At 43.6% G+C, this 13096-nt stretch overlaps 1 protein-coding gene across 3 annotated transcripts; it reads right to left on the bottom strand.

Annotated features, from left to right (window-relative positions):
* Positions 1 to 1212: 1212 nt before the first annotated feature.
* Positions 1213 to 6382, bottom strand: FOLR2 (folate receptor beta). Of its 3 annotated transcripts, none has more exons than XM_059410099.1 (5): positions 6222 to 6382; positions 4492 to 4653; positions 2074 to 2262; positions 1812 to 1947; positions 1213 to 1700 (listed from the first exon to the last, which is right to left on the bottom strand). In XM_059410099.1, exons 2-5 carry the CDS (start codon positions 4639 to 4641, stop codon positions 1414 to 1416), a joined length of 762 nt encoding a protein of 253 aa, XP_059266082.1. In that variant the 5' UTR covers positions 4642 to 4653; positions 6222 to 6382; the 3' UTR covers positions 1213 to 1413. The 3 variants fall into 3 exon arrangements, with proteins under 3 accessions (XP_059266082.1, XP_059266076.1, XP_059266071.1); XM_059410093.1 differs by having other exon boundaries at positions 6271 to 6359; XM_059410088.1 differs by lacking the exon at positions 6222 to 6382 and adding an exon at positions 5061 to 5150.
* Positions 6383 to 13096: the final 6714 nt, after the last annotated feature.

Raw genomic sequence — 13096 nt, 5'->3', positions numbered from 1 at the left:
CCAGCTGCAGGGCCGCGGTCAGCAGATCTCTTTTAACCTGGGAGAGAACTTTCACTTTGCTCGAGTTAACCTGTGTTTTGGTCAGTCCCGACAAGCTCCTTCCTCTATTTCAAATATGCGTTGGCTTAACCCAGCTGGGACAAAGCCTGGGACACAGAATGGGGTCTGTGGGGGCCTTCCAGACTAGGTAAATATAGTAGCTAACAGACAGCCCCGTACATCCCAGTGTCTCCAGACCCATCCAGGAACTCCGTAAACCATCCTGCACAAACGGCCCGACTTCCCCGTCACTCAGCTCTAGATATGAGGAAAGGTGAGTGCCATGAAAGGCGCACGCACCCTCCTGCCACGGGCAGGGGAGAGGCCTGGATTAGGAGTCTTCACTCCAGGGTTCTGGGGCTGCCTGGTGTTCTCAGACACGGACCTGCACCTCTCTGAGGATAACTGTGAGGGGGGTGTAGAGACAAAACTTCGCCAGGGGAAAAGGGCAAGAGGGAGACCTAGAGATCAACTCAGGACCAGTTCCTGGGAGCTGGGCAAAGACAGGATAGGCTTATTTGGCAATCCCTGGAGGGGACAAAGTTGCCAGAGGAGAGGCCAGGTTCCTGCCCCTAGGAAGCCCCTGAGAGTTTCCAACCTTTTTCCATCCAAGCTAAACCAATTGAAGGCTCTTGAGCATTTCCTCTTCCAGGAACCTCCCAGACGGTCTTCTGTCTTCCTCCTCCGAGGGTCCAAGCCTCAACTCTGTCCCTTCAATCCACATCATGGGTGAACTTTTTTCACCCCCCACTGGGAATCCAGAGCCTTCCATGGACTCCCATTCCCAGCTTTCCCATTGCAGGGCTGAGCACAGAGCCAGGCAGACAGGGCCTGGGAGAAAGGGGGGATATTTGGGGACTAATATAAGTAACAAAGTCTTGGACCCCGCTCTTCTTTGAGGCTACAAGAGTCCCGAGGGCTACTGAAGTGAGACACTGCGCTCACATGCTGTCACGTGCTCTCCGGGCAACAGCTTCTTTGTGTTTCACAACCCAGAGGGAAAGGACGGATATCCCCATTTTATTGAGGAGGAAACTAAGCGTTAGCCTAGACAGGCAACTGCTTCACTTTGGCATAGTCAGTAGCAGAGCTGGGATTCATACCCAAGTCTCATTTCTCTGATATAAAGGAATCCAGAAACTGTGGAATCTGTCATCTACCCACTCGAACAAAAATAATTCATCTGACACGGATGTGTCAGTCTTTTTATTTGAGCTGACTGCCAAACAAACCCCAAGGCCCACCTGGAGCAGGAATGGGATGACTGAAGGATGGATAATGGATGGAAGCACACTTAGGGTTCCTCCATTTGTGAGCCCAGCTTGGTCATCGAAACTCGGGACACGCAGACATGATGTCTGGGTAGGGCTAGACTCAGCCCAAGAGCCCAAACTGCAGCATCAGGGCCAGGCTGAGCAGAAGAGGCTCCACCACTCGGGGCAAGGCCCCAGCACTCATGGCCATGGCATAGAACCTCGCCACCTCCTCATTGGGGTTGCCCTGGGCTGGGTCGAACCACATCTGGATGCAGCGGCCACTCCCTCGGCTGTAGTTGCTGTCCTGGTAGGACTTGCTCCAGAGGCCCTCACACAGGGCTGCGGGTGTGGGAAAGTAGGTCTCAAATGTGCGGCAGGTGGTTCCGGCTGGACACTTGTTAATTCCTGCAGGCAGAGAGGATGGACGCAGACATTCAACGCCTGGGCCCGAAGCTGGTTTCTGGCCACCCCAGATCCTCAAACCCCACCTTTGTCCCACCCACCAACCCCCCTCACCTGAGGTCCAGTTCCAGCCCCGCTGCCAGTTGCTCTTGCAGGTGTAGGAGGTGCGACAGTCCTCCCACCATTGCTGGCAGTCCTCTTTGCACAGAGGCACATGCAAGAAGCGCTCCTTGCGCCAGCTTTGGTTCACCTGGTGGGAGGTGAGGAGGAAGGGCTCACTGAGTGCTCAGCTGGGGATGGGACATCTCCTGCCACAGCCCTGATGGAGCTGGATGGCAGCTGCAGGGGTGGTGTGGGGAGAGGCAGGGTCCCATACCTCCCGGATCCAGGGCCCCAGGTTGGGGGAGCACTCATAGAGACAGTTGTCCTGGATAAAGTGGCGCTTGCAGGCGGGCTTCATCTTGCCACAGTGCTCCCAGGTGAAGTTGTACAGGAGGGAGGTGTCCTTGTGCAGCTCCTGGCTGGTGCTGACTGAGCAGCAGGCCTTCTCCTTCCAGGGAGTGCACTGCGTGGGGAAGACACGACTAACTGCTGCCCCCCCCCACACACACACACAGACACAATCTTCTGCCACCTCCAGCCTCTCCCCATTTGGTTCTTGATCTCCTGCCTCAGGTAGGTTGTCTTAGAAAAGTTTACTGTGAGGACCCTTTTGTCCTTGACCTCCGAAACGCTCATCCTGAGGGAGATTCAGTCACAATAGGGTTGATCAGGGGTCATGGGAGCCGGAAGAAACCCCATGTTGGGGGACAATAGCCATCACTGATGCAGCCCTTCACACTTCATAGAAAGTTCTTTGAAATATTCATTAAAAAATAATTACTGAGTACCTATTTCTATTCCAGTCACTGTTCTAGATGCTGAGAATATGATAGAGAACAAAACAGACAGAAATATGTGTTCATGGAACTTACATCTTGATCAGTGGGGACAGACAGTAAGAAACTAAAAGAGAAAAAATATGGTGTCAGGATCTGATCAATTATATGGAGAAGATTACAGCAGGGATTGCGAAAGTAGGGAATGGGATAACTTGAAATTTTAAATAAGGTGATTGTGAAAAGTCTCACCGGAGGATGACTTTTTTTTTTTTTTTTTGGAGGGTGACATTTTGAGCAAAGGAAGAAGGACACAACCTATGTAGTAATTTGTGTTGAATAACTTTCTTCTCAGCAAGTGTTGAGGTCTCTGTCCCCAGCGGTGAGGCCGGTGCCAGAAATGTGGCAGCCCCCCAAAAAAATATTTGCTGAAAAAAGTCAATAAAAGACCTCTCTATGATTTCCTAAATCTAAACCGAACTCCATCTTACATATGGACACACCATATCCGAGCAAGTTTTTAATGTAGACCAGCTTTTTCAGGACTGCAAATATTGTGAAAAGGAGGGCCATGCTCTGTGCTTTGTTTTACCAGAGTTATTCACTGTTTTAGAAAATTATGTCATCAATGTCAACACAGCTTAGAGTACCCTATAGCATTTAAGTTGCCAGCAGAAGGCACCTGTATCGATCTTCATCTGTAGCTGCCCCATTCATAGTGATTTGGTGATGAGAAGCAAATATGCTGTTTGACAGTGATTTTCTGATGAAGTCATGCCCGGGAATTGACATGCTGAAATATACTTTATTTTATTTTAAGTTACTTTCTTTGTGCTTCTCCTTTGTTTTTGTTGTTGTTGTTGTTGTTGTTGTTGTTGTTTAAGACTTTATTTATTTATTTGACAGACAGAGAACACAAGTAGGCAGAGAGAGAGGAAGGGAAGCAGGCTCCCTGCTGACAGAGAGCCCAGTGAGGGGCTCAATCCCAGGACCCTGAGATCATGACCTGAGCCAAAGGCAGAGGCTTTGGCTTCTCCTTTGTAGTACAGATAGTCATGTTGATATTTTTTTAACTTAAATGTGCAGATAGGTTCTATTGGCTTTGAATTTTATTCCAGGATAGAAAAATAGTCTAAAGAGTATTTACTGGGGTGCCCGCGTGGCTCAGTCAGTTAAGTGTCTGCCTTTGCTCAGGTCATGATCCCAGGGTCCCTGCTAAGCGGTGAGGGGACCTGCTTCTCCCTCTGTCTGCCGCTCCCCCTGCTTGTGCTCTCTCTTACTCTCTCTGGTAAATAAATAAATAAAATCATTTTAAAAATAAAGAGTTTTTATTATAAAAAGGAGACATGGAGTCTCAGTGGAGTTACAACTGAATGGCATCCATTTCTACAGAATGAGTGAACATACAGCACCTGTTGCCTGTTTCACAGCCAGAAGCAACCACCATCTTCTCCACCCTTGACACTCCACAGACTGGCATATAGGGAAGGTAGGAAGAACCATCCTCGCTAAAATCCCTCACACTCCAAACCTGTCCCTACACCACCACAAGGGCTGCTTATGTCTGAGTGCTCTGTGTGTCCTTGTGCTTCTCTGGGCCTCATTTTCCTCATTTGCGTTATGTGGGGAAGAACATGAACTCCTACATCAAAGGACCGCTGAGGGTATGAAATCATGGGCAGTCAACACGACACCGGGTAAGTGCTGGACAAATGATTATATTGTATCTTGCTGACATGGTATTCTCCGAGGAGGCCACCCCCAACATCTTACCATCACCTTACCATCATCTTTCCAGACAGCAATAACCCAAGTTGTGGGGGCATCTGCCAGTTGACCTTTCTCCTCACCCCCTGACTTAGTCTTCCCTGTTAGAACCAGTCCCCTCCCCAACTGGAGCCACACTTCCTCCTCACCTGGCCGTGCAGCTTGTCCTCGGGGCCTGGCTTTGCCTTGTGGTGCTTGGCGTCCATGCAGACATTGAGCAGGTCCGTCCTGGCTCGGGCACTGCACATGGACGCTGTCCAGGCTAATAGCAGCAGAAGTGGAATCGGTCTCCAGACCATGTCTTTTTGTCCCTGCAGACATAGCTTTGGTTAGGGAGGCCCATGCCTGAGGGGAGAGACCCTCGTGTAAGGCCCCCCGTGTCCCCCATGTCAGTCTCCCTATCTCCACAGTGAAGGATGGGGTCAGACCCTCTTCCTTCAGCCTGGGGTCCTGAGGCTCCCTGAAGCTGAAGTAGAGAAGGTTGGCAAAGGGGCTCCCTCATCCCAGGATTGGGGCTCAATGAGGATCTGGGATTAGAGGATCAGCCCTGGGAGAGTCTTCCTCAGTTGGAGATGATGTCTTTGTACCCACTCTTCTCTCAACTTTACTTAGGAAATGTAATTAAATAGTTCAGACCCATGCCCTGCTCCCCTGAAAAGGGCCAGGGACACAGAGTGCCCTCAAGCCATGTCCAGCAAGCGCGTGCTCTCCAGCATACCCTGGATCACCTGGGTCCCCACACCAGCTCAGAAATCCACTAGCCTGTAAAAGGCAGTGCCCCAGCTCTGCTAAGTCCTCCCAATCAGCACTGAAGTCACGGATGGTAGCACACAGGGTGCTATTTGGTCAAATAACACAGATATGGAAAGATTGGGGGTTTCTAATTTTTACTTCCTCATACTTTTCCCTTCCCTGTTCTCTGAAAGCCATTTCCTTCCTCCACTCCATAATAACACTGGTCTCCTCGGCAATCTCTAGGCTAATGCACCACATTCCTGCCTTACCCTTCAGAAAACAAGTGCAGAGATCCGTGGACCAGAGGGACAATATAAAATACCCCATGGGGACACCTAGGTAACTCAATTGGTTAAGCATCTAACTCTTGATTTCGGCTTAGGTCATGATCTCATGGAGCCTGCTTCAAATTCTCACCCTCTCCCTTTGTTCTTCCACATATCCCATCTCCCGCGTCTCTCTCTCTCCTCCTCACCCCAAAATTAATTAATTAATTAGTTAGTTAGTTAGTTAATTGATTAAAATAAAAGTATCCCATGTTGGAGCAGCCAACTAGACAAGTGCTAAGAGTCCTGGAAGTCACTCAGCACAAGTGCCCCCCACTTCCCTTTTCCTGACTGACCCTCACCCCCCCCACTCCCAACTGTTAAAGATCTGTTCCTTTGGGTTGACAACAGAGACTCCTTCCTCTCTCTCACCCTCTCACATCCACACAAAGCCCTGGCCAAGGGTCCTTCCAAAAACTTTTCTGGAATTCACTTCCCTTGTCTTGGGGTCAGGTCTTCCCTCCTCCCATTTCTTCCTCTAAAGGCACCTTCCCCACAGGAGCCCAAGGGATCTTTCTTTCTGTCTGTCTTTTTAAGATTTTATTTATTCAGGAGAGGGAGAACTCTGCAAAGGAGCAAGATCGGGCAGGGCGGGTTGGGGAGGGTGATATGTGGGAGGCAGAGGGAGGGAAAGAAGTAGGCTCCCGGCTGAGCAGGGAAATGAAACAACACAGAACTCCATCTCTTCACCCTGGAATCATGACCTGAGCCAAATGCAGATGCTTAACCCTCTGAGCCACTCAGACACTACACCCCACCCCACATACCCCCCCACCGCCCAGTGTCCATGTCTTCCTTTCCTCCTTAGGCCATCTTGCCTGAGTCTCCTTTGCTGCTGGGAGTCCACACAGCTGTGTCTTGACTGACCTCTTTTCAGGCTGGGGATGGCTCCAGGCCCCTGGACTTTCCACAGTGGTCTCTGACCTCAGCCAGGATACACTGACTCTAAGAGCTCTCTGATCACCTTGGAATGTGACTTCCCCTTTCCGCTCTCAAGTCTTCCTTCCTTCCCTCTTTTCTAGGCCCCACCCATGCAAGGCTCGTTAGCCTGGCAGTATATCACTCCTGTTTTCATTAATCTCTTTGTTAATTTATTCGCTATAGGATTCACACACTCAACATTCATCAAAACTTAGAGAAGCTCATCTCTAAGTGGGATCTGAATTTTTGAGGTACCCCAAATAGTTGTTAGGATGAAACTAGCTTGAGGGACATGAGGCACAGTAGGGAAGAACCCAGGCTTTAGGGTTAGGCCATGGGTTCCAGGGACAGCTCCCTCCCTCATACAACCTTGGGAAATATCAGTGAGACTTTTGGAGACTTAATTTGCTCACCAGAGGATTGTTGAGAATTACATATGAAAAAGCCTGGCACAACATGAGTAGGCTTAAATGATAGCTATTGGGTTAATTTTTGAGTAACGAGATAAACACAGTTAGAGGTTGAAGTACCGAAGTCCAGTTTAACAGAGAAAAATTGTCTCAGATCTGATAAGTGATGTAATATAATAGCTCACCACCTAGCATTTCTGTAAACATAATTAAGCATTTTTATAGCCTTTTAAAAAATTGTGGAAAAACATATGTTATATAAAACTCACCATCTTAATTCTTTTTAAGGGTATGATTCAGTAATGTTAAGGGTATTTATTGTACAACTGATCTCCAGAACCCCTTTGCATCTTGTAAAACTGAAACCTCATTCTCATTAAGCAACAACACCCCATTTCCTCCTCTCCCCAGTCCCTGGCAACCATCATTCAACTTTCTGTCTCTATGAATGGACTACCCTGGATATTTCATGTAAGTGGGAATCACACAGTATTTGTCTTCTTGTCACTGGCTTATTTCATTTTGCATAATGTCCTCAAGGTTCATCCCTGTGTCAGAATTTCATTTCTTTTTAATAACTGAATAATACTTCCTTGTCTGTATCTGCTACATTTTGTTTATCCATTCACCCACTGATCAGTTCTGGGTTGCTTCCACCTCTTGGCTATTGTAAAGAAAGCTATTGTGATGGCTGGTGTACAATTATCTTTCGAGGACCCTGCTTTTAATTCTTTTGAGTATATATTCAGATGTGGGATAGTGGGATTACATGGTAATTCCATTGTTGAGGAACTGCCATAAAATTTGCTGTAACAATTGTACAGCTTTACATTCCCACCAATAGTATACAAGGGTTCCGATTTCTCCACATCCCCACCAACACTTGTTATTTCCTGTTGACTTTTTGTGTCTTAATAAAAGCCATCCTAGTGGGTGTGAGGTGATATCTCATTGTGGTTTTGATTTGCATTTCCCTGATGATGAGTGATGTTGAGTATCTGTTCATAGGCTTATTGATCATTTGTACACCTTCTTGGGAGAAATGTCTACCCAAGTTGTTTGCCCATTTTTTAATTGTATTACACATCTTTCTATTTTGTGGGAGCTCTCTAGTTCTATTTTCTGGATTAACCCCTTATCAGATGTGTAAGTTGCAAATCTTTTCTCCCATTCTGTAAGCTGCCTCTTCACTCTCTTAACTGTCCTTGGGTGCCCAGTTTCCATTTTGATGCAGTCCAGTTTATTGATTTTTTTCCTTTTGTTGCCTTGGTTTGGCTGTCATATCCAAGAAATCATTGCCTCATACAATGACATGAAACTCTTCCCCTGTTTTTTAAAGAAATTCTATAGTTTCAGCTCCTACATTTAGGTCTTTGATCCATTGTGAGTTAATTTTTATATAAGGTATAAAACAAGGGTCCAACTTTATTTTTTTGCATGTGAATATCCTGTTGGATCCCAGCACTGTATATTGTAAAGACTATTCTTTCACCCATTGAATTGTCTTGGCACAATTCAGTTTGTCAAAATCTGAACTCTCAATTCTATTTCATTGACCTACATATCTACCTTTATGCTACTGTCACCCTGTCTTGATCATTGTCACTTTGTAGTATGTTTTGAAACCAAAAAGTGTTAGTTGTCTAAATTTTTTTCATGATTGTTTTGGCTGTTATAGGTCTCTTGCGTGTCCATATGGATTTTAGGATCAGATTGTCGATTTCTCCAAAAAAGCCAGTAGGGATTTATTTATTTATTTATTTATTTATTTATTTATTTTAATGTTTAAAGATTTTTATTTATTTATTTGACAGACAGAGATCACAAGTATGCAAAGAGGCAGGCAGGGAGAGAGAGGAGGAAGCAGGCTCCCTGCTGAGCAGAGAGCCCAATGTGGGGCTGGATCGCAGGACCCTGAGATCATGACCTGAGCTGAAGGCAGAGGCTTCAACCCACCGAGCCACCCAGGCGCCCCGCCAGTAGGGATTTAGATAAGAATTGAGTTGAATCTGTAGATCAGTTTTGGGAGTAATAACCTCTTAACAGTATTAAGTCTCCTGGTGATGAACATGGGATATCTTTCCATTTATTTAGGTCTTAAATTTCTTTCAACAGGGGCGCCTGGGTGGCTCAGTCATTAAGCGTCTGCCTTTGGCTCAGGTCATGATCCTGGGGTCCTGGGGTAGCCAGGCCCACATGAGGCTTCCTGCTCAGTGGGAAGCCTGCTTCTCCCTCTGCCTGCCTCTCCCCCTGCTTGTGTTCCCTCTCTCGCTGTGTCTCTCTCTGTCAAATAAATAAATAAAATCTTTAAAAAAAGTTATTTCAACAATGTTCTATATAGTTTTCAGTAGACAAGTCTTTTATTTTGTTAAATTCACTTCTATGTCTTTTGTTCTATTTTATGCTATTGTGAATAGTTATATTCTTAAATTCATTTTTCTATTACTCACTGCTCGTGTATAGAAAAACAACTGATTTTTTAAAAAAAGATTTTATTTATTTATTTGACAGAGATCACAAGTAGGCAGAGAGGTGGTGGGGGCGGAAGCAGGCTCCCCTCTGAGCAGAGAGCCCCATGTGGGGTACAGTCCCAGGACCCTGAGATCATGACCCCAGTGGAAGGCAGAGGCCCAACCTACTGAGCCACCCAGGCGGCCCGTTTTTTGTGGACTAATAGTCTTAGCTGCAACTTTTTTTAAAGTAATCTCTGTACCCAAAGTGGGGTTTGAACTCAGCACCATGAGATCAAGAGTTGTTAGCTCCACTGACTCACCCAGCCAGGCGCCCCCTAGCTACAACTTTTGTACAAAGTTGAATAGACATGATAAGCATGGACATACTTGCTTATTATTGGCACTAATGGAAAAGACTTTTGGCATTGACTATGATGTTATCTATGAGCTTTTCATACCTTTATCAGGTTGTGGGAATTCACTTTTATTCCTAGCTTGTTCCATGTTTGGTTTGGTTTGGTTTTGAATGATAAAAGGATTTTCGATTTCATCAAATGATGTTTCAGCTGAGGCAATCATGTGGATTTTGTCCTCTATATTAGTAATATGATATTTCTAATCAATCGATATTTGGATGTTAAACCAACTTGCACTCTAGGATTAATCCTACTTGGTCATGATGTATAATCCTTTTTATATGTGGCTGGATTCAGTTTGCTAATATTTTGTTGAGAAGATTTACTTCTTTATCCATAAGGGATATTGGTCTGTAGTTTTCCTGTGATGTCTTTGTATGTATTTTGTATCAGAGGATTATTGATCTCATAAAATGGGTTGAAAGTGTTTCCTCTTCTTTTTTGAGAGAGTTTGTGATAAAATGGTATTAATTATTCTTTAAACGGTTGGTAGAATGCACCACTGAGGTAGTGGGAGCTTGAACTTTTGTTTGTGGGAAGTTTCAAGATTATGAATTCAATCTTTTTGCTTGTTACAGGTATAGATTTTTTACTTCTTGAGTCATCTTTGGCAGTTTTTGTCTTTCTAGGAATTTGGCCATTTCATTTATGACATCTAATGAATTGGCATGCAATTGTTCAGGTTATTCTCTTACAATGCCTTTTATTTATGTAAGGGCAGTAGTGTTGTCTCCTCTTTTATTGCTGATATTAGTAATTCGATTCTTCTCTCTTTTTTTCTTGATCAATCTAGATAACAGTTTATCAGTTTTGTTGATCTTCTCAAAGAACTAACTTTTGGGGGTGCCGGGCTGGCTCAGTCGGTGGAACATGTAACTCTTGATCTTGGGATCGTGAGTTCAAACCCCATGTTGGGTGTAGAGCCTATTTTTAAATAAATAAATAAAACCAAAGAACCGGCTTCTGGTTTCATGGATTTTCTCTATTGTTTTTCTATCCTCTATTCCATTTTTTATATTTTTTTAAAAAGATTTTTAATTTATTTATCTGACAGAAAGAGAGTGACAGAGGGAACAGAAGCAGGGGGAGAGGGAGAAGCAGGCTTCCCACTGAGCAGGGAGCCTGACCCGGGGCTTGATTCCAGGACCCTTGGATCATGATCTGAGCCGAAGGTAGACGCTCAGCCAACTGAGCCATCCAGGCGCCCTTCTCTATTCCATTTATTTTTGTTTTCCTCCTAATTATTAATTCCCTTTTGTTCATTTTGGTTTTATTTTGCTCTTTTTTGTTTTTTAAGGAAGTAGGTAGGTTATTCACTTAAAATCTTTCTTCCTTTTTGATACAACCCTTGATAGCTCTAAATTTCCTTCAAAACAGTGCTTAGTTGCATCCATAAATTTTACTATTTTCATTTTCAGTTCATTCATTGTATTTTCTAATATCTCTTCTAACTTTCTAATATTTCATTCATTATTTAGGAGTGTGTTTAATTTATACATTATTTGTGAACTTTCTAATACTTTCTTTTATTAATTTTTAATTTCATTCCCTTGTGGTCAGAAAATATACTTTGTATTTCAGTTCTTTTAAATGTATTGGTGCCTTTTTTATGGCCTAACATTGGATATCCCATATGCACTTAAGAAGAATGTATATTCTTGGGATGCCTGGGTGGCTTAGTTGGTTAAGCGGCTGCCTTTGGCTCAAGTTATGACCCCAGTGTCATGGGATCAAGTCCCACATCGGGCTCCTTGCTCAGCAGGGAGTCTGCTTCTCCCTCTGCCTCTGCCTACCATTCTGTCTGCCTGTGCTTGCTCTCTCTCTAACAAATAAATAAGTTTTTTAAAAAATCTTTAAAAAAAAAGGAAAAGAAGAATGTATATTCTGTTGTTTGCTGGCATGTTCTATAGATCTCTGCTAGATCTAATGGGGTTGCTAGTGTTGTCCAAGTCCGCTTCCCTGTTGATCTTCTGCCTAATTATTCTATTCATGATTGGTAGGGTTTATTGAAATTTCTAACTGCTGGTTTATTTGTTTTTTTAAGTAATCTCTCTGTCCATGGGGCTCAAACTCATGATCCTTTGCAAGATCGAGAGTTGTATGCTCTACTGACTGAGCCAGCCATGTAGCCCTCTCAACTACTATTTTTGAACTGTGTATTTATCTATCCTACTCTGTTAGTTTTTACTGCCTGTATTTTGGGATTATGTTATTAGGTACATTTTTGTTTATAATTGTTATGTGTTCCTGATGGATTAACCTTTTATAATTACAAAATGCCTATTTTTGCCTCTTAACAAGTTTTGTCTTAAATTCTTTTTGTTTGAGAACATTATATACTTTTGTTTAAGATTATTTATTTGAGAGAGGGAGAGAGAGCAGGGAGCCCAAAGGGGAACTTGATTCTGGGACTCCAGGATTATGACCTGAGCTGAAGGCAGTCGCTTAAACAACTGAGGCACCCAGACACCCCATCTGATATCATTATAGTCACTCCAGCTAGCCTTTACTCATTTTTTGCATGATATATATTTTTCTATCCTTTTTGAGTCATGTAGAGAGTGTATAGTTGGTCAATGATTTTTTATCTGCCAATCTCTGTATTTTATTGGGGAATTCAGTCCATTTATGTATAATGTAATTACTAATGATGTAAGTTTTACAGCTGCAATTTTATTTGTTTTATATATTTTTTTAAAGATTTTATTTTTAAGTAATCTATACCCAATGTTAAACTTGAACTTACAACCCCTAGATCAAGAGTCACATGCTCCACTGACTGAGCCTCATAGCTGCCCCTAATATGTATTTTTTGGTTTTTAGTTCCTCTATTTCTCCATCACTTTCTTCTTTTGTGTCTAATATATATTTTCAAGTGTACCATTTTAATTCCTTTGTTGTTTCCTTTACTATATTTTTATAATTTTTTCTGAATAGTTGCTCTGGCATGGGGCACCTGGGTGGCTCAATGAGTTAAGCCTCTGCCTTCAGCTCAGGTCATGATCTTAGGGTCCGGGGATTGAGCCCTGCATCAGGCTTTCTGCTAAGTGGGGACCTACTTGTGATCTCTGGTCACCATTTTGGGGTCCTGGGATTGAGCCCTGCATTGGGTGCTCTACTCAGCGGGGAGCCTACTTCCCCCTCTCTCTCTCTACCTGCCTCTCTACCTACTTGTGATCTCTGCCTGTCAAATACACAAATAAAATCTTTTAAAAAATAGTTGCTCTGCCGTTATAATTAAATCATAATTTTTAATAATTTAGTTCAGATTAATACTGAGTTTCAATAGTGTTCAAACCTTACTCCAATATAGCTACATTCCTTCCCCTACTTCTTTGTACTTGGTATTATTGTCATGCAAATTTCATCTTTATACATTATAAACATATCAATACTGTTTTATAGTTACTATTTCATGAAGCTGTCTTTTCCCATTAAATAGGATAAGAAAAGAATTACAACATAAAAACATTTATACCATGGGACGCCTGGG

Source organism: Mustela nigripes, chromosome 1 (assembly GCF_022355385.1).
Source record: "Mustela nigripes isolate SB6536 chromosome 1, MUSNIG.SB6536, whole genome shotgun sequence".
Taxonomy (NCBI): Eukaryota; Metazoa; Chordata; class Mammalia; order Carnivora; family Mustelidae; genus Mustela; species Mustela nigripes.
This window is presented reverse-complemented; position numbering and strand designations above follow the sequence as displayed.